The 24,780-nt window shown below is 38.2% G+C and overlaps 3 protein-coding genes and 1 pseudogene across 4 annotated transcripts; 2 read left to right on the forward strand and 2 right to left on the reverse strand.

Annotated features, from left to right (window-relative positions):
• Positions 1-2,373: 2,373 nt before the first annotated feature.
• LOC137723914 (cyanidin 3-O-galactoside 2''-O-xylosyltransferase FGGT1-like) lies at positions 2,374-3,754 on the reverse strand. The gene has a single exon (XM_088693771.1). It carries the CDS (start codon positions 3,751-3,753, stop codon positions 2,374-2,376), a length of 1,380 nt encoding a protein of 459 aa, XP_088549897.1. The 5' UTR covers position 3,754.
• Positions 3,755-15,974: 12,220 nt separating this feature from the next.
• LOC137726355 (uncharacterized) lies at positions 15,975-18,160 on the forward strand. Of its 2 annotated transcripts, none has more exons than XM_068465273.2 (8): positions 15,975-16,243; positions 16,661-16,698; positions 16,788-16,874; positions 16,981-17,064; positions 17,151-17,185; positions 17,272-17,357; positions 17,720-17,785; positions 17,907-18,160. In XM_068465273.2, exons 1-8 carry the CDS (start codon positions 16,177-16,179, stop codon positions 17,939-17,941), a joined length of 498 nt encoding a protein of 165 aa, XP_068321374.2. In that variant the 5' UTR covers positions 15,975-16,176; the 3' UTR covers positions 17,942-18,160. The 2 variants fall into 2 exon arrangements, with proteins under 2 accessions (XP_068321374.2, XP_068321373.2); XM_068465272.2 differs by having other exon boundaries at positions 15,989-16,243; positions 16,978-17,064.
• Positions 18,161-18,227: 67 nt separating this feature from the next.
• Positions 18,228-18,861, forward strand: LOC148696565 (uncharacterized; annotated as a pseudogene).
• Positions 18,862-18,997: 136 nt separating this feature from the next.
• Positions 18,998-20,756, reverse strand: LOC137725731 (ras-related protein RABA1f). The gene is made up of 2 exons (XM_068464502.2): positions 20,202-20,756; positions 18,998-19,723 (listed from the first exon to the last, which is right to left on the reverse strand). Exons 1-2 carry the CDS (start codon positions 20,420-20,422, stop codon positions 19,291-19,293), a joined length of 654 nt encoding a protein of 217 aa, XP_068320603.1. The 5' UTR covers positions 20,423-20,756; the 3' UTR covers positions 18,998-19,290.
• Positions 20,757-24,780: the final 4,024 nt, after the last annotated feature.

Genomic DNA, 24,780 nt, shown 5'->3' on the forward strand with positions numbered 1-24,780 from the left:
TTAGGTGTCCACCTAGCCCAGCTAGGTACCTGCCTAGACCACCTAGGCACCCACCTAGATCGCAACTCGACAGAAAATCAATAACTTTCATTTTGCATTTTTTTCCTTCAATAAAATGTAAGAAACTTGTTGAATAATTAGATGAACACTTATTATGCTTGTTCTCCATGTTTATCAATATGTTCTAATAACCTAAATGTCATTTTACTTTACAATTTATGTTTTCCTCACACAATTATATTTTTATAGGTATAAATAGACACTTATTTATATAATATAATAAATTTACTTAAATCGGCTTAATAAGCCTAGGCCCCCGCCATGACAACACATGAGCCTATGCCCCAATTATGACCCCACCTAACTGCCGAGGCACTAGTTCCCAGTTATTGCCAAACTAGTGCAACGTCTTTTAAAACCTTACTAATACAACAAATGTCTATTTGTTAATATTTTTTGTATAAACCCTCTTTTCAATAATGTACGAAAAAGTAGGTGGAGTGGGTGTTGGATTACATAGGCGGCTTGAGGGGAGCAAAATGTTCAAATCCTACATGGGTCCTAAATTTAAAGAGGCCCCCAAAAAATGTTGCCATCTAAAATTTTTTATGCAATCCAAACGAGCTCTTGGACATTTTGTTTAGTTGTGCACTGCTTATTTATTTTTGAGTTGCTACTTGTTTGATGGATATGTTGTTATTATCTTATCGATATATTTTTATTACTTTTGAAGATGTTTTTTGAAATGATGAACAACCATCTTGTAGCTCATGTAGTATGCAGGGCCGTCTCTGAGATTTCAGAGGTCCTATGCGAAATTTATAAAAGGGTCCCTTCTTCAAATAATATTAAAAAAAAAAAGAAAAACAATGTATTGATGTTATAAAACATTCACTTAAATCAAAATAAACTTTAGCACTCACTGATTGCAAGTTTACAAATGTCATTAATTATAAATAAAAAAGCTACAAACATAACATTCACTAAATAATCAAAAGCAATTCAATCTTAAACAACCAAAAATGAAAAAAAAAAAAAAAAAACTTCAGAACTCTAACTTCAAAGTTCACTTGAATATATAACCTTATTATATAATAAAATTGGAAAACTATCGTTTTTAGGGTGTTATTATTGACAATCAAAATATCTCATTGTACTAAAAAAATTTATATTGAGTGATGCTAGGGATACTAAATTTGTAGACAAAATTTTGTAAATTAAATAACATGGATTATTACTTAAGCATTGATAAACGTGATCATTTCCTATTGGTGACTCATCATTTAGTTCACAAATTTAGTCTCTCTAGCATTACCCTTTTATATTTAGAAAGGAAAAAAAGTACTCTTATAAGGAATGCACAATGAGATTTTAAAGTACTAAAAAACAATTTTCTAAATATATAACATGATTACATAACATTAGATGGCAAAAATTTTGGGGGCTCCTTCAAATTTGGGGCCATGTGCGACTGAACCTTTTGCTCCCCCTCAGCGCCCCCTCTGACTAGTAGTATGGAACGTGCTTAAATTACAGATGGGGATTCTTTCTCCTCCCCTCCCTTCTCTCACAGTTTTTTCTTCTTCTTTCTTTCTCGACAAAGATGAAATCTTAAGCGTTCAAACAGAAGGGGAGAGAAGGGGAGAGGAAAAAAAGAGGTGAGAGAATACTTGTCCTAAAATTACACTAGTTAAATTATCAAGTTTAGGACCTTGATTGAGAGGTTCAATTGTTTGATTTGTGAATTCTAAGTTGTTTGGAAACAGTAATTATATGACGATATTAATTGTTGTCAATATTTGATCTCTACGTTATCATTATTTGATCAATATGTTGTAAGTTTGTATTCATAAACACAAAAATTTAGAATTTTCGAGGGGAAAAAAAACTTGGAATTTGGGTCCTCATATTCCCAACTTGTCATTTCCCAATTTCTATGAGTGAGAGTTTAAAAATAACAAATTATGTATTCAAATTTCATTGTTCTTTTAGATTAATCAAACAAAAAAATTCAAAAATTATAGAAAATAAAATTTCATTATTTCAATTTCCATCATTTTAGAGTTCTTTAATAATCTTACATTTCTTCGTTCAAATAGAAAAGGTTTCAAAAAATGTAAGGCTCAATCCAAGATCAAGTGCGAGAGTAGAAAACTGACATTTGCGTATCAGAAAAAGGTCACACCAAGAAAAAATGCTTGAAGCAACTAACAAAATAATATTCTGTTACGTCTTTCAAAAAATAATATTGGAACGAAGTTTCAAAGAATAAGATTTATGCATAAAACTCAATCAATCAAGATAATTATCAAAGCGTGCGTGTGAGAAAACGAATTGTGGAATCCTACTTCCCCAAAGGCTACCTAGAGAAAATCATTCAAGCAGTTGATGCAGCTTTTGTTCAAAACTATTCAAATAAGAGTTCTCAAGCTCTTTGCCGCATAAAAATTCCCTCCATTTTGCATGGTTGCTCCTAACCTTCTCGGCTACCTCACCGCCATCCTCCATCACAGCTTCCACTGCCTTGGAAACACCCTCCTTTGTGAACAGCCCGTCTAAGTCGCCTTTCTCCACTTCCACTCCCACCTTCAGATCGCGGCTCATCACTCGTGCATTGATGATCTGATCACCCACATTCGGCAGCAGCACCAATTGGCACTCATTCACTAGCGCCTCGGACAAAGACCCTGAGCCGCAATGAGTCACAAAGCACCCCACAGAAGGGTGCCTTAAGAACAATGGCTGCTGAACCCAACCCCCGTAAACAACCCCTCTTTCTCGTGTCCTCTCCTCAAACCCTTCCGGCAATGCTGACTCGATCGATTCAGCTCCCATAGGCGGCTTCAGCGCCGCGAAAAAGGGCAAACCTGTGATCTCAAAACCCAACAACAATTCTTGAAACTGATCAATTTTCAGAATGCATTCGCTTCCAAATGCACAGTAAATCATGCTTTTTGCCTCGAACCCTTCAAGCCATTTTGACCATTTCTCGTCCAACTCTTTAGTTGGGGTCTCTGGCACCACCGGCCCTGCCAGAAGCACCGGCTTCCTCAATTGGGTTCCGATATAATCACAATAGGGCCCTTCTATCTCTCTACAAGTTTTGAAAGCAATAGCATCGCATCCACTAAAAGAACGAAATTGGCGTTGCATGAATGTCACCCCACGGCCGAATTCCTTCAACATGACAGCTACAAGCCCACGAGCTTCGTGCGTTCGTAGTGTAATTGATGACGCGGGGAAAGATGGCGGAGGCAGCATAAGGTCAGCCGCCGTTGGTTGTTTCTCCATCAGATTTCTTTCGGGGGTTGACAGGTACAGGACTGTTGCAGGACTAATTGTGCAGTAATGTATGGACTTAGTGCCCATATCAAGCTCATGTAACAACTCCGGCATCCATTGCGTGAAGTCGAAGAAAACAAAATCGGGCTTGAGTTCCTTGAGGGCTTGTCCAATTTCAGGCCGGGTGAGGTCCATGGTGGTCATGAGGAGCGAGTGAAGAGGGAAAGGAACGTCAGCTGTGGTTTCGGTGCCTAGGGGAAGGCCGGGAACATGGGGGACATTGATGGGGATGAAGGCAATGCGATCCGGGTAGAGATTAAAAGCCTCCAACTTTTGTAGGGTTTTGACGGGGATAAAGAAGGAGATTCTGTGGCCTCTCTCAGCTAATTTGTTGGAGATGTGGAGGAATGAGGTCAGGTGCCCCATTGCAAACCAAGGATACATGGCAACGTGAAGTTTCTTGTCCCCCATGTTTGCAGGCCGGATGTAGTCAAGCTGGCTAGATCAGTGCGGGGCAACCCGAAGCTCAAATTCTCCTCTCGGTAGTTAAATTATAATATCAAAATATCGCTCAGATCAAACAAAACAATCCTTGTACTTACCTTGTTCATCGAAGAACCAAGGAGCTCTTGGTACTAATCAGAGATCAGCACAAATAGCTGCTGTAAGTTGTGACAAAAATAAGAAGGAAAAAAAATTTGTTTACCTAACTCGGGGTTCGAAATGAGTACTGCATGCCTAAAGAGGAATGAGTCAAAGTACACAAAATCTGCGAATTTGTTGGATATTTAACCAACTGGTAGTCAGAAGTAGATATCGATCACGGCAAAAGAAGATGAGGGAGACGTGGTCGTTTTGGTGATGCTAAATGTGATGTGCTTCTAGTTTCCTTTGGTTTTTCTGGTTGGTGAATGGTGAATGGTGAATTTAGGGTGCAACTTGGATTGGGTCAATCCAAACCCGTTCATATCTAACCTGACTTTAAACCCAAACAAGTGGGTTTATTTTTAATTATAACTCGTCCGAACTCAACCCAATTTCAACCCGTTCATTGACTGAGTTGAGTTGAGTTGAGTTGGGTTGATCATTTGCCCGTTTATCCCCAACCCAACCCAACCCAACTAACCAAACACATATCAATTAATGCTAATACTACACCCAAGTGAGCCAAGTCCAAAAACCGCCGTCCTTTCTAATATTTTTTTAATAAATTATCCTTTATAATTACTTAAACTTTTAGGTAATAAGAGGCTTTAATTAGTCAGCCTATATTCGTAGTCTCTAAATCCTAAAGCTTTATAGTAGATTGATTTATGTAAAGTTAGCTAGCTTTGATGCTACTTGGCTTAATTTTTTTTATGAATTCTTGGAAACTAAAGTTGTTACAAGATTAACTTGAAAAAGTTGGGCAACCCAAACCCAACCCAAGTAAACCTAACCCAATTAAACCCAATCCCAAATGAACCCGAATGAAACTCAACCCGAACCCGAATTGTAAAAGTTGGGTTAAGATTGGGTTGACCTTCCAACCCATCCAACCCGCCTGAGTTGCACCCCTAGATGAATTGGTGAAAAATATATGCATCATCAAATTTACATAAAAAGATAAGGATTTTTTTTTCAATGTTGTTTAAGATTAGTCTTTTTTCAATAATGTATGGAAAAATAGGTGTATAACATGCTAAATTTGACCTGTATTATTCAAAATTGCTTGAAAATTACGTGTATTTATACGATACAATAAAAAAAAATAAAAAAAATATGCACATGCGCATATTACACTTGAATTTACCAACTCCGAATTGACTAACTAGGGTAAGCCACAAAAGTGTAAAATTTGTGTGGTGTCGTTCCAAATTCCAATTTCCATTTCCATTTCAGTCACCATATCATGTTTCTTATATACCTTATTATACACACCCTTCTTATTTTTGTCGTCAGATCAAATAAATTAAAAATGAACAAAAGATAAAAATTAACAAAGAGTGTGTAGATAGGTCCAGCCTAAAGCTAATGATACTGAGGAGGGAAGATTGGGACATGAGACGTGAAAATGAGATGCATAAATAAAAACTTTCAACCATTTAAGCTACAAGTTTATTACTTCCGTCTCGTATCGAGTTTTCTTTTTGGGGAGGGTGAGAAACTGGGTCTTTGTGGTCAAGCCCATCAAATTTTTACAATGGGCCTTTGCAATAATTGGGCCCTTGTTTATGGAGAGTAAATTAACCATCAGGCCCAACCCAATAGTAGAAGAGTCAAAGTCAAACAAAACCGAAAGCTTTCACATGTTTATAGTGGGATTTTTGGGATTTCCCTCCACAGCACGGCTTAAATATCAAAGGGGGCCATTCGACTTGGGTTTTTCGATTTCACCGTAGAATTTTATCGAAACCCTAGCCCCCAAATAAACACCATATTCCACCATCGACACTTCTCACTCTCTAAATATCATGAATTGAGAGGAATTTTAGCTAGTTGACGAACAAATTGAGGAGAAAATTTTTATTGTGACAGAAACACGAGTTGTACATTATGTGCTTTTATGTAAGTGGTGAGAAATTTTAATTTTTAAGTTATTAAATTTTTAACACACATATACCACTATTTGTATAATAACACGTGATATACTACTTCGTGTATTGGTCAGAAAAATCTCTCCAAATCGAGAGGAATTGGACTGACGGAATAATTGCTATTTATGGGCTTTACTTTTTGTTCTTATTATATTGTATTTATCATTTTCATTAAATTTGAGGCTCTTTACATTAAACAAAATTAGTACATGTTTTTTTTTTTTTTTTAATCTAACGATAGATTTTCTTAAATTAGATGTTAGTTTTGCCACCAGCAGGATTTAAACCCATGTTTCATGCAATGGCTCAACATTTTTCTACTACTGTGATAAAATGCCTTACTTAGTAGATGTTTTTTTATTAAAATAAATTTTATCCAAAACATTTTCATTAAAGTTCCCAATTATTATAAAATTGGATATTTCTTTTCAATAAATGCAGTACTTTAGTTGTGATAACGAATTTTGAAAAGTAAACCATCATGATTTGTTAAATTTGTGGGATTGGGAATTGGGGAGTAGGATTATCTCCCCTTCTAATCTCTCTCCCCTTCTATCATCTCTTATTTAAACAGTTGCGATTACGCCACGTATACATCTTGTTTTGAAATTTTTATACAAAGAATAAGACAAAAAGAAGAGTGAGAGGAAGGGATGGAAGATGATGATAATAGGAGGGGAGATAATCTACTCTGGAAATTTGGGGTCCTTGTGAGTCAGTCCCTAAAAGTTAGGATAGGATTGAGTTTTATTGGGTCTCATACAAAAACCATTATCCAGCACATATTATTTTCTGTAAGGGTGTCAAAAATTAAGACAAGGATTGTCTGCTCTCCCACTTCTGGTGCACTCCTGTTTTGTGTGATCACGGTTAAGCCACGTCAACATTTTATATTGTTTTTTTATACAGATAATAAGGCAAAAATGAATAGTAATATAAAATGTTGACGTGGCTTAACTGTGACCACACAAACAGGAGGGCACGGGAGGGCATCGGAAGTGGGAGAGCAAACAATCCTTGTCCCAAAAATTGAAAGGCTTAATCGAAGATCAAGTGCAAGAGTAGAAAACTGACATTTGCAAATCAGGAAAAGGTCATACCAAGAAAAAAGCTTGAAACAAACAACAAAATAATAATCTGTTACTTCTATCAAACATATACATACATACATACATACATACATATATATATATATATATATATATATATGGAATGTTGCCGTGATGCTACAAATCCATTCAATTCATAACACGTCTAGTAATTTGTTTCATTTACTTCAACATAAATTCCAACATTCTTCTTAGGAATGAAGTTTCAAAGAACAAGATTTAAGCATAAAACTCTATCAATCAAGATACTTATCGTAGCGTGCAGAAGAAAACAAATTGAGGAAGTTTACTTCGTCAAAGGCTACCTAGAGAAAATCATTCAAGCAGTTGATGCAGCTTTTGTTCAAAACTATCCAAATAAGAGCTACCAAGCCCTTTGCCGGAGAGAAATTCCCTCCATTTTGCATGGTTGCTCCTCACCTCCTCAGCTACTTCACCGCCATCCTCCATCACAGCTTCCACTGCCTTGGCAACACCCTCCTTCGTGAACAGCCCGTCTAAGTCTCCCTTCTCCACTTCGACTCCCACCTTCAGATCGCGACCCATCATTCGGGCATTGATGATCTGATCACCCACATTCGGCAGCAGCACCAATTGGCACTCATTCACTAGCGCCTCGGACAAAGACCCTGAGCCGCAATGAGTCACAAAGCACCCCACAAAAGGGTGCCTCAAGAACAATGGCTGCTGAACCCAACCCCCGTAAACAACCCCTCTTCCACGTGTCCTCTCCTCAAACCCTTCCAGCAATGCTGACTCGATCGATTCAGCTCCCATAGGCGGCTTCAGCGCCGCGAAGAAGGGCAAACCTGTGAGCTCAAAACCCAACAACAATTCTTGAAACTGATCAATTTTCAGAATGCATTCGCTTCCAAATGCGCAGTAAATCATGCTTTTGGCCTCGAACCCTTCAAGCCATTTTGCCCATTTCTCGTCCAACTTTGTAGTTGGGATCTCTGGCACCACCGGCCCTGCCAGAATCACCGGCTTCTTATATTGGGTTTCGATATAATCGCAATAAGGCCCTTCCATCTCTCTACAAGTTTTGAAAGCAATAGCATCACATCCACTAAAACTAAGAAATTGGCGTTGCGTGAATGTCACCCCACTGCCGAATTCTGTCGACATGACCGCTACAAGCCCACGAGCTTCATACGTTCGTAGGGTAATCGATGATGCAGGGAAGGATGGCGGAGGCAGGATAAGGTCAGCCGCTGTTAGCTGTTTCTCCATCGGATTCCTTTCGGGAATTGACAGGTACCCGATAGTTGCAGGACTAATTGTGCAGTAATGTATGGACTTAATGCCCATATCAAGCTCATGTAACAACTCCGGCAGCCAATGCGTGAAGTCGAAGTGTGGAAAATATGGAAGAGAATGCTTTTTCTCATTATAATTTATCTACAAGATTACAAGGATATATATACATGATACAAATGTGTAGGTAGGACAAGGTAGCCGTCCTAGTGTGTAGGTAGGACAAGGTAGGACGGCTGTAGGGGACAAGGTAGTCGTCCTAGTGTGTAGGTAGGACAAGGTAGGACGGCTGTAGGACGGCTAGTGTGTAGGTAGGACAAGGTAGGACGGCTGTAGGACGGCTTGACGGCTGTAGGACGGCTTATTCTTCCAATACTCCCCCTCAAGCTGGATCAAGGAGGTTAATTGATCCAAGCTTGGATAACAGACTTTGAAACTGAGGAGAAGCAAGAGACTTCGTGAAAATATCAGCAAGTTGATCTTGGCTTCGAGTGAATGTGGTTTGAATTACCTTGGACTGGACTTGTTCCCGAACGTAGTGACAGTCAACTTCAATGTGTTTGGTGCGTTCATGGAACACCGGATTGGAGGCAATATGCATAGCTGCTTGATTGTCACAGAAAAGTGACATAGGTGTGTTGATTGAGAACCCCAAGTCCGAGAGAAGGCCCTTGAGCCAAATGAGTTCACATGCAGTGGAAGCCATGGCTCTATACTCAGCTTCGGCACTTGAGCGAGCAATTACATTTTGTTTTTTGCTCTTCCATGTCACGAGGTTTCCTCCAACCAACGTGCAGTAGCCAGTAGTGGATTTTCTATCAATAGCATTCCCTGCCCAGTCAGCATCGGTGTAGGCAATGATTTGAGTATGACCATTGTTTTTCATGACGATTCCCCGACCAATGGAGCCTTTGAGGTATCTGAGAATTCTTTTAACAACATTTAAATGAGCTTCAGTGGGTGCATGCATGAATTGGCTTACAAGACTGACGGCGTAAGTTATATCCGGTCTGGTGATGGTGAGATATATAAGCTTACCCACCAATCGTTGGTAGTAACTGATATCACTGAGAGGTTCTCCTGTCAAGTCCAACTTCAATTTGCTATCAAGAGGAGTACGAGTTGGTTTGCAATCCATCATCTTCACTTCTTGAAGTAAGTCAATCACATATTTCCTTTGACTAAAAAAAAGTCCCTTGGGTGAAGTGGCCAGTTCAATCCCAAGGAAGTATTTTAAAACTCCTAAGTCTTTAATGGCAAATTGTTGATGAAGAGAATGTTTAAGAGTGTGAATCTCATCAATGTTATCACCTGTGATGATGATATCATCAACATAGATTAGTACAACTAATTTGCCAACTGATTCTATTCGAACAAACAGGGAGGAATCAGCATGACTTCTCTTGAACCCAAAATTTTCAAATACCGAGCTCAGTTTGGCATACCAGGCACGAGGAGATTGTTTCAAGCCATAGATTGACTTATGAAGCTTGCAAGCCATACCTGAATTCTGTGCTTGTGGATGACCCGGGGGTAGTTGCATGTAGACTTCCTCTTCGAGGTCTCCATGTAAAAAAGCATTTTTTACATCCATTTGGTACAATGGTCATTCATGGTTCATTGCAACAGATAACAAAACCCTTATTGTGCTCATCTTAGCCACGGGAGCAAATGTCTCCTTATAGTCCACTCCAAAAGTTTGAGTAAAACCGCGAGCCACCAATCTTGCCTTGTGTCGTTCAATTGAACCATCAGAATTAAACTTGATTTTATAGACCCATCGACTGCCTACCACCTTCTTGCCTTTGGGAAGTTGAACTACACTCTAGGTTTTATTTTCATTCTGAGTTCTTCTTCCATGGCTAGCCTCCACACAACTTGACGATTGGCTTCTTGAAAGTTCCTTGGTTCACTTTCATAGGACAGTTTACTGAGGAAGACTGCATGAGAGTGAGAGACTTTGGAGTAATTTACAAACTTGTGAATAGGGTACCTGGCATGGTAAGTTTCATAGTCTTGCAGCCTTGATGGTGGATGTCGATCTCGAGTCGGATTCCTGCGGGGTTGAGCTGGGATCACAATAGGTTCAGCTCCACTCTCTTGTATAGATGTTGTGTTATGGTCATGGGGAACTACTTGTGCTTCTGAGGCTTCAGTGTCGTCTCCAATAAGCAGGTTGTCATTAAGAGTTGCATGAGAGTCCCGGTTGTGAGGTAGTGAATGGACACAGTCATTTGGTTCGACTGGATTTGGCAATGGGAAGAGATCTAGGAAATGCTCCCCCTGACGATTTTGATCTGATGATTTGTTGAAATATGGTTGGTTTTCATCAAACCGTACATCTCTTGAGACAAACATCTTCCTGGAGCACGGATTGTAGCATTTGTACCCTTTTTGGGTGGAGGAGTATCCCATGAAAACACACTTGACAGCTTTGGGATCAAGCTTGTCTCGGTGATGGGATTGAATATGAACATAACAGGTACATCCAAAGATTCTCAGATGGGAAAGATTACCTTTTTTGTTTTGCATAACCTCAGATGGTGATTTTGTATCCAGAACACGACTAGGCAGTCTATTGATAAGATAGGTGGCTGCAAGAACTCCTTGAGACCAAAACCTCTTAGGCACATTCATTTGCAACATTAGCGCCCTGGTTTTTTCAAGTAGGTCCCGATTCTTCCTTTCGGCAATTCCATTTTGCTGAGGAGTACTTACACAACTTGTTTGATGTATAATTCCATGGGTGCTCAAATAGTTAGTCATATTTTTGGATGTATATTCAGTGCCATTATCAGACCTTAGTATGTGGATTTGGGACGAAAAATGGTTCATGACAAGATTATGAAAGTCCTTGAAAGCATCCATAACTTCACTTTTGAATTTTAGGAGGTACAACCAAGTGGCTCTTGAGAAATCATCAACAAAGATAACGTAGTACCTATAACCATCAAAAGACTCTAGAGGTGCAGGTCCCCAAACATCGGAGTACACCATCTCAAACAACTTGCTAGTCCTAGACATAGAAGAATTGAATGAGAGTCTAGTAGATTTTGACAAATGACAAATTTCACATACAAGGGAGGATTTGCATAAACTAGGGAACAACGTAGACAACACAGATTTTGAGGGATGTGCTAGGCGTTGATGCCACAACCGATGTTCTAGGTTTGAGCTGACTTGGAACCCCTTTGGAACATTGAGGTCCTCTGAAAAATAGTACAACCCATTTAGGTAATGACCTTCACCAATCAGCTTCTTGGTGGCTAGATCCTGAAAAACAAACATTGTGGGGGGAAAAAATTGCACGACAGTTTAGAGAGTTTGTAATCCTTCATACGGACAATAATTGAAAAGGAAAAGATGGAACATATAACGCTGTGGACTCAACAGTTTCTGAGATCAGTTTAACTTTCCCTCTACCTAGAACTGGCACACCTCTACCATTTGCTACAGAAACTAGTGATGGTTTAGTGTGGCTTTCAAAATCGTATAGCTTAGAATATTGATTTGTCATGTGATATGTGGCACCTGAGTCTATAATCCAAAAATCATGAGAGTGACTAACATTTAGAGCAGTTGAAAGAGCACACATGATACCTGGAATGTCTCCTTGAGGTACATGACCAGATTCAGCTAAGAACCCTGCAAACTGTCCAAGAAGAGCAGTTTGACTTTCCCCAGTCGACGTTTCACCTGTGCTTCCTTTTCTGGTTTGAAGGTAGGTTGAGAACTCATTCAACAAGTCAGCCAGATTGGCTGTAAAGTTCATCGACCCACCGATGGATGTAGCAGCAGCAGCATGGTACTTGTTTGTATGTGGTCTGGCGTGTGAGCCCTTATGATCTCTTAAAGGCTTGTTCTCAAACCTTGGCTTCAACTCAGGGTGCAATATCCAGCATCGATCTATTAGATGTCCAACATTATTACAATGTAGACACTTCAGATCTGGCCTTTTTCCCTTGTATACTTTATCTCCAAATGACTTGTGATTTGTCACAAAAGCTCTAGCCTCAGACACACTAGGTTTTACGTCAACATTCATGACTTTTCTGAGTACTTCTTCTCGCTGGATAGTAGTGCAAACACTTGCAAATGATGGAAGTTCGGGATTCATTAGAATATGACTTCTAAGATCTTCATATTCAGAACCCAAACTTGCAAGCAAATGAAAGATTTTGTCTTCCTCGGACCTTTTTAACAGTACGGCAGCATCGATAGTGTGTGGTCGATACATTTCTAGTTCGTTCCACATGTTTTTCATGCAACCGAGATGATGAACAAAGGATTTATCACCTTGTTGAAGACTTGCAAGATTCCTCTTAAGCTGGAACACTCGAGCAACATTGTTTTGATTTCCATACATGTCCTTGACTGCCTTCCAAAGAGCACTAGAGGATTCTGAAAAACTGAAAATTTCAGACAGCTTAGGATTCATAGAGTTGAGGAGCCACGACATGACCAGCTGGTCTTTGCACAGCCATGCTTCATACTCCGGCGATGCGACGTCAGGTGCTTCAATACTTCCATTGACGAATCCAAGTTTGGATCTTCCTCCAAGGGCAAGAGATATTGATCTGGACCATGGAAGATAGTTAAACTCATTTAACAACACAGAACACAAACGTTGGTTTGGGTTGACTTCAGCTTTTGGAAAACTAGGGCGAGGAGCTGTGAAGCTTTCAGCTTCTGAGTCAAAAAGATTATCTTCTGCCATTATCGAAACGAATGTGCAGAATAAGAGAAGGGACAACAATGGAGTCAGGCCGGTTAAGGTTCCGGCTTTGATACCATGTGGAAAATATGGAAGAAAATGCTTTTTCTCATTATAATTTCTCTACAAGATTACAAGGATATATATACATGATACAAATGTGTAGGTAGGACAAGGTAGCCGTCCTAATGTGTAGGTAGGACAAGGTAGGACGGCTGTAGGGGACAAGGTAGTCGTCCTAGTGTGTAGGTAGGACAAAGTAGGACGGCTGTAGGACGGCTAGTGTGTAGGTAGGACAAGGTAGGACGGTTGTAGGACGACTTGACGGCTGTAGGACGGCTTATTCTTCCAATACGAAGAAAACAATATCGGGCTTGAGTTCCCTGAGGGCTTGTCCAACTGCAGGCCTGGTGAGGTCCATGGCGGTTATGAGGAGCGAGTGCAGGGGGAAAGGAACGTCAGCTATGGTTTCGGTGCCCGGTGGAAGCCCGTCAATGTGAAGGACATTGATGTGGATGAAGGCAATGCGATCCGGGTAGAGGGTGTGGGCCAATGGGGATTGGGGGTCCCTTTTTTACAATAATGCATATGCTGATGACAATTCTAATTGTTAAACCCAACAACCTTGGATAACCGTCCGAATGAATTAAATTTGGATATGAAAATTCGGGTATGATATGAATATGGGAAAAAACAGTGAACTTTACTCGGTTATGGTTTTGGATACGGTTATAGGGATCTCCAATCCATATCTGTCCCCGAATCCGACCCGAATATATATATATATATATATATATATATATATATTTGATATATAATATAACTTTATTCAATTTACCGAACCCTCCCTATACTAATTCATTATGTATGCATCAAACCCTATACTATCTTTATTATGCACCAAACATCATGCATGGGGCATACCAATAACCTCATCAATTCAATACTTTTATTGTTATACTCAACCAAATTAATTCATTGAATCATTTTATATATTAATTATCAAATATTACAAGTTTATCAGATTCATCTCTCTTCAAGAGTCTCACTACCAAGAAATTGATGCATGTTATCATGAACAACTTCAAATATATTGTTAGTTTTTTTATAATTGGATATTGCTATTTAATGACGGAATTAGTATCTACTAAAATTTATAATGCGTCAATTGGATAAATATATATATTTTTTTGTTTTTTTGACGAAGATAGATATAACCAATAACCGATTGAAAATCCGTTACTCAGTGGATATGGTTATGGATAATTTCTGATAGTTAATTTGCGGTTATGGATATGGTTAATTTTCGTGGTTATGGGGATGGATATAGCATTTCCATCCCCAAACCAAACCGTTTCCATCCTTCCAATATCATAATATTATAATAAATCGTGTAGAGCCAAAAATAATCAAGAGACGATATGTGAATTTTTGGATTAAAAGGACAAAATTACCCTCAAGGCACACCGAAATTCTTATACACGAGCAATAGACAATCATCCCCCAATCAAGTCAAAAGTGCCCAAATAAGAATTTATTTTTAAACCTATTTCATCTATCCTCATCAAATCTTCTCCATAAGGTAACCCGTAAATCGTTCCATATTTATTATATTAATTAGCTAGATTAATTGGTTAATTATTCAATTAATTAGCTAATTAAACACAAATCATGAACCTAGCCCACAAATTCATCCAAGTGCCCAGTTCTCCCTCTCCCAAAGGGCCCGGCCACAGCCTTATAAAAATCTCATCATTATCTCCAAAACTCAAGTCCAATTCTCTTACTAAATTCTCCAAACAATTTTCTCTCAAAATTCTAACTTTGGCATCGGAGGTTTTTCTACCAAAGCCCCCTTATTCATCGTGGGCACATGAGGCTCTTGGCCTTGACCTAAGGTGTTATTTGTCTTGTAGGTGCAATTTTGTCTAAGAACAAGGAGCAAGAAATTTGCATCCACAAATAGTATGTTGAGTTTCTACCCATGTATTTTGAGTTTGAAGTTTCTTTCTTCTCAAAATTATTAGAGAATCTCTAAGAGTCCTTAATCAAAGCCCTTACCGCCCTCTACTACCGTATGTCTTTAAATTTAAGATCTTTGTGCTTTCAGTGGAGTAGAATTCTAGTCCTTATATTAGAGGGATTGTCCGCAGTATGTATTAAAAACACTACAAATGAGGATTGGTTTTACTGACTCAAAATTGAGTGGGGCCCATATGAATTATGAGTTAGATGTAACCCACCCAAGAGGATCCTCTTTATGAAGATTATGGAAATCTATGAATTGTGTCCATTCATTGTATATCATGTGATCAATTTTCGTTAGGTACTATTTATCTTTAATTTTAAATAAAAAAATTTAAAATGATTTTTAATCACACAATGTACAATAAACAAATATAATTCACGAATCATTGGAATCCTCACAAAAAGGATCCGGATTCATAACCCACTACGTGCAAATGAAATGAAGCTGCTGGCAGCCATGGCAGGCGCGCCTGACACAGCGTCAGCCCGAGCCCTACATATATTTTTTTGTCTTTTCATCTTCTTTTTACCTATGGGATCCAACGGTTCAAACTTTAGGGACACAAAGATTTTTGTTAAGTCGTTAAATGAGTTCTCATATGTGGCAGTTGGATTCCCTAAATGGAGTTTTAACAATTTTGAACCCTACCGTCTTCCCTTAATAATAATAAATTTATTTTTTAAAAGAAGGTGTCACTTAGTATTATATTCTACTAGTATTCCTCTTCACTTGTAAGTGAGAGATTTTAAGTTCTTTTCTCATCAAAGATAAATTTAAACTACATTATTGTTTGCCTATTATGAGGCTTAGCCGCCCACTCATCTATCGAGTTTTCTATCTTTTTGTATGAGTGGAGAGAAATTGGGTCTTTGTAGTCAAGCCCATTAAATATTTACAATGGGGCTTTGCAAGTAATTGGGCCCTTTGTTTACGCAGGACATTCAAAATTATTGGAATAGTCAAAGTCAACAAAACCGAAGGCATTCACATATTTATAGAGGGATTTTGAGGATTTCCCTCCACAACACGGCGCTCAGATCTCAAAGAAGGACGATTCGACTAGGGTTTTTCGATTTCCCAGTCGAATTGTATCGAAACCCTAGCCCCCAAATAAACACCAGAATCCACCAAAATTTCCGATTATTTTCTGATCAGATTCTTGAGCCGGAATTTTCCGGTGTCGTTTCGTCTTCCTTTTGAATTCAAACGATGGGAAGGGGGAAGTTCAAGAGCAAGCCCACCGGCCATCGCCAGTTCTCCACTCCCGAAGATCTTCGTAAGCTAAATACATCTTAATTCTTAACTTTAATTTATAAAAAAAAAAAATTAAAAAAAAAAAAAAAAAAAAAAAACCTAGTTTGTTGTTTTACTTTTGCTTTCCATCCAACTTTCTGGGGGTTTTCTGGGTAACCAAACAGAGGATTAAGGCCCTTGGACTCGTTGAATTGGCAAGTTGTATATGTGTTGTTTGATCATGTTGTGTTTTGTGAGTAATTGAATTGAAGTTATATGAATTTTGATTGTTGGTTTGTTTGATGTTACAACTTTTTTAGACCATGAAAACGATTTGACGTAAAATTAGGTAATTGATATGAATTTTGGTTGTTTTGGTTTGTTTGAGTCGCAGAATCGGTTAATTGTTTCCAAATTAAGCAATTCTGATATCCTTTTTCTTGTATTTGTAAATTTGCAGTTGCTGGTACCTCCAGCCGTCCTCGAACTTTTTCGAAGGTTTGTCCTTCTCGCACTCACATATTATATAGTGATTTGAAACATTTGATTTTTTGGCTTAAGAAAGTTATTTTGTTTGTTTTCGTTAGCGAGAAGCTGAACATGATGAAGTTGAAGTAGATTTTGTAGCAAGTTCCGAAGAGGAGTCCGGAGATGAATCCGAAGGACAAGATGAGGTTAGTTAACATGAACTGTCATCCTTGTAGAAAAAGTTTGGTTTTTTGTTTGTCTTGGTTTGTAATAATGTGAATCTTTTTTCATGTTGTCAAATAATTTTAGCAGAAGAAGAAGGGGATCCAAGGGATTATTGAGATTGAAAATCCGAATTTGGTAAAGCCAAAGACTGTGAAAGCTCGAGACGTTGATGTAAGTTCTGCAAATTTCTTTGAGAATAGCTTGTGAATTATGATAGTGAATTTTATGAAAGAGTAATATTTGTTTTATCTCTACAGATGGGAAGGACAACTGAACTCTCAAGGCGCGAAAGGTTTTTCGGCGGAATATAAGTTCTATTCGTAGTTATTTCATCTTAATCGGTTTGGACTTCCTCAATTTTTGTTCATTTGTTTTCAGAGAAGAAATAGAGAAACAGAGAGCCCGTGAGAGATATATGAGGTTGCAAGAACAGGGAAAAACTGAACAAGCAAGGAAAGATTTAGGTAATTGTTGTTGATTATTGTTTGCAAAAAGTACCTTTAAATCCGTTCTAATGTCTATTGGGGGGAAATTCTGGGTTGTAATCGGGGATAAACTCCTATTATCATCTCTTTCATCACGTGACACGTTCACGTGATGAGACAGATACGAAGAAGAGGATTACAACCAGTTGTATGTTAGAATCTCTTCAAAATTTAGTCACTTTCTATTATCACACCTATTGTTTGCTGCACATTTTAATGCTGAAAGATATGGGTTCTTTAGAGAAGAACAATGAATGAAAGGAGGCTCCTATGGGCTGGATTTACATTTTTACCGCTATAATTTTGAATTTTTATTGATATCATTTTGTTTGATCCTGCAGAGCGTTTAGCTCTTATACGAGAGCAAAGGGCAGAAGCTGCTAAAAAGAGAGAAGAAGAAAAAGCTGGTAATGTTCTGAGACCCCCACAACTCATTTCTTCTTTCTTTGTTCGTTTTTCTTTTTTTGGGTCAATTTCTCTGCTCTGGATCTTCAAGAACTGTAATTGTTCAACTCCTAATTGTTTCAGCCAAAGAACAGAAGAAGGTTGAAGCCCGCAAATGATCTAACTTGAAGCAAAACATGGTCATGCTGCTGTTAGAATTTTATCGGTAATGGAAAAACCAATTAGAAATTATTTTACTCTTATGTGGTAAAAACCCATTGGATTTTTTAGACCTTTTAGAAACTTTTGGAATATTTACTGTGTAAAACATTTATAGGGGTTTACTGTATCGATAAAAGATTAATGTTATCGATGAAATGTAAGTGAGATCCTGTCGATATTTGATGGTCGGACAAGTCGGTTAGCCAGTTCTATCGCAGTTCCTCGGCTGCGAGAGTTAGCCATATGTCCATTAGGAAAGGTGGGAAACGCCGGGAATATATAACAAAAGAAAAACACTTTCCTCTTCGGCGAAACCTGAAACACAAACAAAACTTGGGGGAACGGACCGATTCACCAGCCATGACTGAACCCAAACCCAACAAAACACCTCCAAACGTTCCTATTTCCTATATCAACAACTCCCATGCTAACAAACCCAACAGTAGTTTCTCGGGCCAAAACGTCCACTTCCTGAACCCGCCCGACCAAGAAATCCCAGACGTGGCGACTCTCCGGGAGCAGTGGAAGTTTGCCATCAGGCAGTACAGCAGATGATACTCTCCCGCCTGGGGTAGCACCATTCTCGCTGGAGTTTGGTTTTTTTGCCCTCGGTTGGTTCATCAAGGGCGGTGATCCTCTACCCTCTTCCGACCGCCACGACGACGATTCTCCTCCACTTCCTCCTCCCGACAAACCCGATGAAGCTTAACGCTCATGAGCCCCATTTCTCCACCAGTTCCTGGTGAGCTAGTCTTCTTCTCCGTAATTTCGATTCAATTTTAAATCAATAGCTCACGCACTTATTAATCGAAGTTTAAAGAAGCAATCTTGTGGTGCGAATTCGATATTTCATCTGAATCAGAACATGGCACAAAAATAGTGATAGTCCTAGCAATCAGCAAGATAACCACGAAATTCATATAACTAAAGAAAACTTTTGGAACGCGTTTAATCGCCATTCCGTTTCGAATTTTGAATTTTCACTTTTTGTGCTGGAGATGCGGCGAAGTTACTTGTTTTCCAAACAAATGAATTTGATATAAAACTCAACCAAGAAAGAACAATAGTACACAACGGGAAGCAAGTAGTTCAAATCGAATCAAAGGAAAAAACAACATATTCTTAACATCCTAAATTTTTGGGTAACATGGACAAGCTTTCGAGCATCTAAAGCATAATGTTCAAAGAGTTAGCATCCTGTCGAGAAAAGCAATTTCGTGGAGTCAGGCCAACATCTGCATAGACAATTAGACATGACCTCGCCCGATGGAACTCCGAAAGGCACTTGGAACAATTCCTTCAAATTTTACGTAGAACAACACCCGTCTTGCTTCACAGCTGATACATCGTCCTTGCCCCCAACATTGATCGTCTGTCCCTTGGGCAAGGCTGCTGGGTCATCCCCGATGTCAAGGTCCTTCCTGCTCACAACATGATGGATTTGCGTCAGCACTTCGGTGAAAGCATTTTCGACATTCATGGACTCGAGGGCAGAAGTTTCCATGAAAAAGGTGTTCTCTCGTTCAGCAAACGCCTTAGCATCATCGGTGGAAACGGCTCGCAGGTGACGCAGATCTCCCTTGTTTCCCACCAGCATGATCACAATGTTGGCGTCCGTGTGATCGCGAAGCTCCTTCAACCATCTTTCCACATTTTCAAACGTAACATGACGAGTAACGTCATAGACAAGCAAGGCCCCAACGGCACCTCGATAGTATGCGCTTGTGATCGCACGATACCTTTTACATAAGGAGAACAAAATCAGATGGATATTTGCGAACAATGCAGTCTATTCGGGGTCGACCAACAAGAAGATAATCTGCTAGTGTTCATACTTAATGAAGATTGTTCGAAATGGATTCCGAAAACAAATACAAACGCAGTAAGATTCAGCTCAGCTAACTAAAAAGTTACCCTTCTCCCATGGCTGAAACAATGAGAAATAAAAGCTCCAATGTTTTCATTAGCAATTTCACGATATCTTCCTCAACATTCTCAGCAACCAAACAATACCAATCAAACAAACAGACCCATAAAAACAATCCCTTTTCCGATCCAGCAACAAGATAATCTAATCCGTGCAATACCATATTAGCAAAACAACCCCAATTTTCAAAGGAAACCAAGAAAACCCAGAAAATAAATCAAAATGCGAATTCCCAGATCTAATTAAGAAAACTTCAGATTTTTAAAGAAACAGATAATGCGGATCCAAACCTTTCCTGGCCGGCGGTGTCCCAAATCTGGGCCTTGACGACCTTATCATCGACCCGAATGCTTCTGGTGGCGAACTCGACGCCAATGGTGGACTTGGATTCGAGGCTGAACTCGTTCTTCGTGAACCGCGCCAAAAGGTTCGATTTTCCGACGCCCGAGTCGCCGATCAACACCACCTTGAACAAGTAATCGTAATCGTCGTCGGCTCTGTATGCCCCCATCTCCTCTCCAAAATTCAAATACTGCAAAAAAAAGGAGCGAATTTTTGTCGTGTTTCTCTTGGGTTTGTCTTTTACTTTCGATTTGGAAGGAATCTGAGGGAGTTCTGGGATGATGGGTTTTTGGAAATTTGGTTATAAATAATGAAGAATCATGGCGATGGCAGTGGATGGATGTGTGTATGTAAGTTATGAGGTGAATGGGTTTTTGTTGGATTTCGCGAGAAATATAGCAAAATGGAGGTTGAAGACAGCCAGCAACCCAAAGCAAGCTGGAATTGTGGTTTTTTCCTTTTACTCTTAGTTGGCGAAATTGTGGTTATGATTAAGAATTCCCGATCCCAAATAAAAGTTCTCGACCTTTTTACCTTTTAGTCACAACAACCAAAGATACCAAGAAAAAAAAAAAATTACGAAGTTTTGTGCTTATAATCAAATCCGTTTATCTTACGACTTACTTTGTAAATATCATTTATGCAGAAAATGAATTAAAAATAAAGTCGTTTGGTCAATTTATTATAACAAATACGTAGACGATTCGTAACACTTTTACCAATTATGTTCATCTGTTTTTATACAATTCAATAACTAAACAACCTTAATTTTAATTGATTTTGCAAAAGATGATCTTCATAAAGTAATTTATAATATGAACAGTTCTAATTATAAATACGAAATTTTATAAATTGGCAACGAACGATTTTGAATAGAAACTCATATTCATCATTTGAGTAGCCAAATATTATTCAAAATTAGGCCGACACATGTTTGTTCTTTTGCATTCAAGAATGACAAACATGAAATGAGAGTAATAATGTAATGGTGGATTAGTTAAATGTGTGATAGCAATCATATCATCTCGTGTTATTTATTTAGAATATCATGATAACATATCAAGAATATATGGAAGTTTTGCTCTTACATTCAAATTTGAATCTCCTCTCAAAAATTAAAATTATTATCTTTTTTTTTTTTTTTTTTTTTTTTTTTTCTGATTTGAGTTGTTTATAACATGATATTGCTCCATTTACTATTTAGATTCAACCCCATAGACCTGTAATTTTGTTTCTTTTATTTAAAATTGGATAGAGAAAGGGTCCAATTGTTATTACAAAATATATACACACCCAAATTCTTGTGGAAATATATTTAATTTGATTCAACACCATATACCTTTTTTTTTTTTTTTTTGTTGGAAGAAAGGTCAGCTCTTCTAGTCTCTTACGACTATATCAGCTTCAAATTCACGTTAATTTCACCAGCAATAATCCAACGTTTACCATTTCAATTTTGAATTTTTTATTTATTTATTTTTGTATGAGTGAGTCTCCTTTGAAAAACATCCAACAAAAAAAAAATAATGAAAAACGATGTCCAGTAAGATACGTGATTTCTAAGATTCATCCAGACTAAATAATTGGTTACTTTCAAATGTTCATGATAATTTCTAACCGACACATGATTAATTTGAGGTTTATCATATAAGTTTTGAATTATAACAAAGGGATGAATTCATGACACCATTTTTTTTTTTATAATTTTTTACATCATTTTTGTAAGGTCTATTTCGTGATGTATTTCAACAATGTGAACGGTCTATCTTTTAGGTATTATCATGTCTGCCAAAAATCACTGAAATTTGAAACTATATGACTGTTGAGTTGAGAATTAAGGGTTTCTTTGTATAATAGCATTCGTCCATTTTCTTCACTACAAATGAATGTCTTAATGGTTTTGAATTTTTCTAATTTTTTGCAAGGATGATCTATGAATAATGTCCAAAAAAATAGATGGTCCAGATTGTTAAAGTACATTATAGAGTGGGTTCCACAAAACATGTGTCAAAAATAGTGTAAAAAAAAATAGTGCCACATATCCGCCCTATAACAAATTTATGTATTGTGCGCAAAGGTTGAAGATTAGGCTAGGTTAAACTAAAAGGAAAGTGAATGTTGGATCAGCTTTCACGGTAGAAAAAAGCATGCAAACACAGGTCATCTCCAATGGAGAGGGCTAAAAGTTCAAAAGCGAAAAAATGGCATGATTTGCCCAAAAACTCATCTTCAACCAATGACTGAGTTATAATTCTATGGAGTTAACCAAACCATTATTTAGCCAAATGGGCATCATGCTGGTTAAATGTAGCCATCGACTTAGCCCTTTCTTGGAGGTCAACCTCAATCGCAATAATTGATTCAAATTCAATGGCTAGATTTAAAAACATTAGACGGTAGTTTAATTAACTAACCAATAAATTTAAAGAATAAACTTAAAACTAATAAATATTGAGAGGATTATGTTTAGTTTCTTCGGTTGGAGATGTTATAATTCTGGACAAGGTTATATTTGATCATTTCGATTGGAGATGGCCTCAGACCCTCGAAGACCCAGCTTGATGGACTTTTTCATTAATTTCTTATACAATTATATAGGTTTAACACGAGGCTCATATTGTTTTAAGACTCGAGTGTAGTCGAGTGGATTTTAATAAAATCAAATACTAACCGAGAAAAGAAAGAGTCAATTGCAAAGTACATTTCTAGGTTTGGAGTTGAAAATAATAACAATTCAAGTCACACTTACGTCTAACTATACAAACATCTGTTAATTGCGGATGTTGCAAGCGGGCTCACTTCTAGAAGGCTTTTAGGAGACAACTCAACTCAAATTTGCTCTGACACAAGATAACTCAACATCTCTGATCCGTCCAAGTTAAATCACTAAAGTTAGCTTACTTTAGGTTATAAACTTCATGCCAAAATCAAAGCTGTAATACTTCATGTTGCAATGTAAAAATAATAAAGCTTGTGTTTCTTAAAATGCAACCAGAAACCTCATGGGTGTATTTTGTCGCCTCACGTCAATTTCCGAATTAATTATTTACATGAAACCTTCAAATCACATACGTGCTGTGGACATGTAAGAACAATCCCGTCAAGGTGACTGTTCTCTTCTCTCACTCTTCACCTAATCCACTCGTGGAGGGACTCAGCTTCTCTGCACTTTCAATTTCCATACATTTATATCCTTTATTATTTTATGCGGTCACGATTAAATCATGTTAATATTTTATATTGATTTTTTTATAAAAATAATAAAATAAAAAACAACAGTGATATAAAATATTGACGTGATTTAATCGTAATCGTACAAATAAAAAATGATGGAAATGTATAGAAAATAGGAGGGCAGATAACCAGGTCCCTCGTGGGGGCATGTAAATGCAGATTACCGCATAGGTGTAGGCCATGATCAACATCAGCCAATCTTAACGCGGCACGTCGAGCTTGTATAGTGTTCTCCAACAACCATCCCTCTCAGAAACCCTGGATACGTTGATTCGGAAAGGCACCTCATCAAATACTTCATGATTTCTTCTTCCCCTTCCACCGCCATGCTTTGAATCGCTTTCCACACTCTCCTGTGCAGTAAAAGGGTCGATCTTCTTACACCACAATACGTGATAGTTCATGCAAAAGTAAACACACAAGTGACTAGTGTTGTACGACGTGACGTGGTAGGCCTAGCCTCATGTAGCTATAGACTATAGGGCAAGGAATTTTGGTAGACCTGCAGGTCTTGTTTGATATATCCAATCGATCGAAATATATCACTCAATCAAATCCAAGTAAGAACACTAGCTACGTACTGTTGGCCTCTCAGATTGCAAATTGCACGTAACAAATCTGCACCACCAAAAAAAGAAAAGAAACGTTGACCTACCTAGCTCTGCTTACTATCTGCCTTGCCTTCTTCTGATGATCACCGACTGCAAAGCATATACGTACGGCAAAGAATGCATGTGGCAGAAATCAAACACACAGCTGTGAGTAGTGAGTGCATGCATTGTTGAAATTTTTTGGATCGAAGAGTTCGGGGATCTCACTATAACAACATCGATATTATTTTCAACTTTACCACATGCGCAGTTCGTCAGGTGTGAGGTAATCATATTCAAACCCCCCTCACGTGTGAAGATCCACAATCAGCAATTGAAACTTAGATGTCAGCTCTTTGTTAAGAGCAATTGAAACTCAAAGGTCAGCTCTTTGTTAAGCTCGTTAGCTTGCATGGGTCCGAACCTGGCTCGGATAGCATGTTGAAATTTTTTAGATCGACGGGCCTAGGGAACCCCACTCTAATGACACCGATATTGTTCTTAACTTTACCACCTGCCCAATTCGTTAGGTATGGGGTTTTATCACAAAAAAACTTCGGTATTAGTTAAAATGAAGTAATCATATTTAAACTTCATTGTTTTCTTTTCACCCACCGATATGGGATTCCATCATGTATTCCGGATGTTTGTCAAACATTAATACTTTTCCGTTTCTGGTCAGGCCCTATGATTCTCATTGATA

The sequence above is a fragment of the Pyrus communis genome, chromosome 5 (genome assembly GCF_041283825.1).
Source record: "Pyrus communis isolate YQ-2024b chromosome 5, ASM4128382v1, whole genome shotgun sequence".
Taxonomy (NCBI): Eukaryota; Viridiplantae; Streptophyta; class Magnoliopsida; order Rosales; family Rosaceae; genus Pyrus; species Pyrus communis.